The sequence below is a fragment of the Nannospalax galili genome, unplaced genomic scaffold (genome assembly GCF_000622305.1).
Source record: "Nannospalax galili isolate Female #2095 unplaced genomic scaffold, S.galili_v1.0 scaffold72, whole genome shotgun sequence".
NCBI classification, from domain to species: Eukaryota; Metazoa; Chordata; class Mammalia; order Rodentia; family Spalacidae; genus Nannospalax; species Nannospalax galili.
This window is the reverse complement of record NW_008336933.1, coordinates 6,469,174-6,470,431: the sequence shown is the minus strand read 5'-3', so window position 1 is coordinate 6,470,431 and position 1,258 is coordinate 6,469,174. Positions and strand designations below refer to the sequence as shown.

The following is a 1,258-nucleotide window of genomic DNA, read 5'->3' as shown; positions in this document are numbered from 1 at the left end:
AAGGGGGGGGGGGGGCGGGGGATCTGAAAGAAAGGCCGATGGGCTTAGGGGCTATAGTTCAGTGATAGAGAGCACTTGTCCAGCATGTGTGAGTCCTTGGATTCCAGCCCCAGTACCAAAATAAGAGAAGGGAGGGGAGGAGAAGGGGAGGAGAAAGGAAAGAAAGGTCAGGGGAAGCAGCTGTTGAATTCTGTTGAATTCTGGCTGTCCAGAAAGTTTGCCAGGTGACTCCTGAGGAAGGCTGTCCTCCTGATGCAGCAAAGCTCGGCTCCCTGATCCTTGTCACTACACCCAGGTGCTCCATGGATGCATGGGAAGGAATATAATTAGAAAGGAAGTATGACTGTAGATGAGTAGTGGGAGTAGAAACGAACACCCCGGAGTTCAACTACTCCTTGGTTTGATCCTGTACTTTCAGAGGTGCATTTTGAATCTGCCCATCCAAAGGGAGCCATCCAGGGTAGGAGAATGTGTGGGGTGTTGCCCTCATTCCACTCTTTACTGTCAGTATGTGGAAAAATAAGAAGAGACCCCTCATCATGTGGCTGTGAGACTAAGGTTCTCTGGAGTAAAGAGGGGCGGACTTTGGTTTGCATTAAAGGACTCCACGTCAACCCCCGTGCTGCGGGCCTGGTGGGCAGAGACGGCCCTTACGACAAGCAGCCCTTCATGGTGGCCTTCTTCAAGGTGAGCGAGGTCCATGTGCGCACCACCAGGTCAGCCTCCAGTCGGCGCCGACAGCAGAGTCGCAATCGGTCCACCCAGTCACAGGACGTGTCCCGGAGCTCCAGCAGTTCAGGTACATGTGACAGGAGCCTGGGCCTCCATGAGGACAAAGGTGCCACTGGCCTCTGATGCTGGACAGTTTCTGCTCAGCAAATATAGTGGCCAGTACGGGGTCCTATGAATGACAATGAATTGTCATGGTCACGGGTCATCTGTGTGGATTCTTAGAGTCCCCAGTTCAGAACACCATTACTCAAAGGCTAGGGCCACAGGCACCCCACCACCTCTTGATCCAAATAAGCATCTTTCAGTTCGACCAGATTTCTACAACTCTTTTTTTCATTCTCATCAAAATCATAGAAACATCTTAATTTTTATTTCTGGTTAGATTATGCCTGGGGAAGGATTGAGATATACAGGTTGAATATCTCTTATTGGAAATGCTTGGAGGCAGAATGTTTCTGATTTTATTCCTCAGTTTTTGGGATATTTTCAAATACATAATGAGATTTCTTGGGGATGAGACCCAAGA

General features: G+C 49.5%; 1 protein-coding gene across 1 annotated transcript in view; it reads left to right on the top strand.

Moving 5' to 3' along the window:
* The window catches only part of Bmp6 (bone morphogenetic protein 6), a 180,290-nt gene that overhangs the window by 165,411 nt on the left and 13,621 nt on the right, over window positions 1-1,258 (top strand). The window contains exon 4 of the mRNA XM_008831637.3: window positions 602-799. Within this exon, the coding sequence (XP_008829859.1) occupies window positions 602-799 (198 nt within the window). The remainder of the gene's footprint in view (window positions 1-601; window positions 800-1,258) is intronic.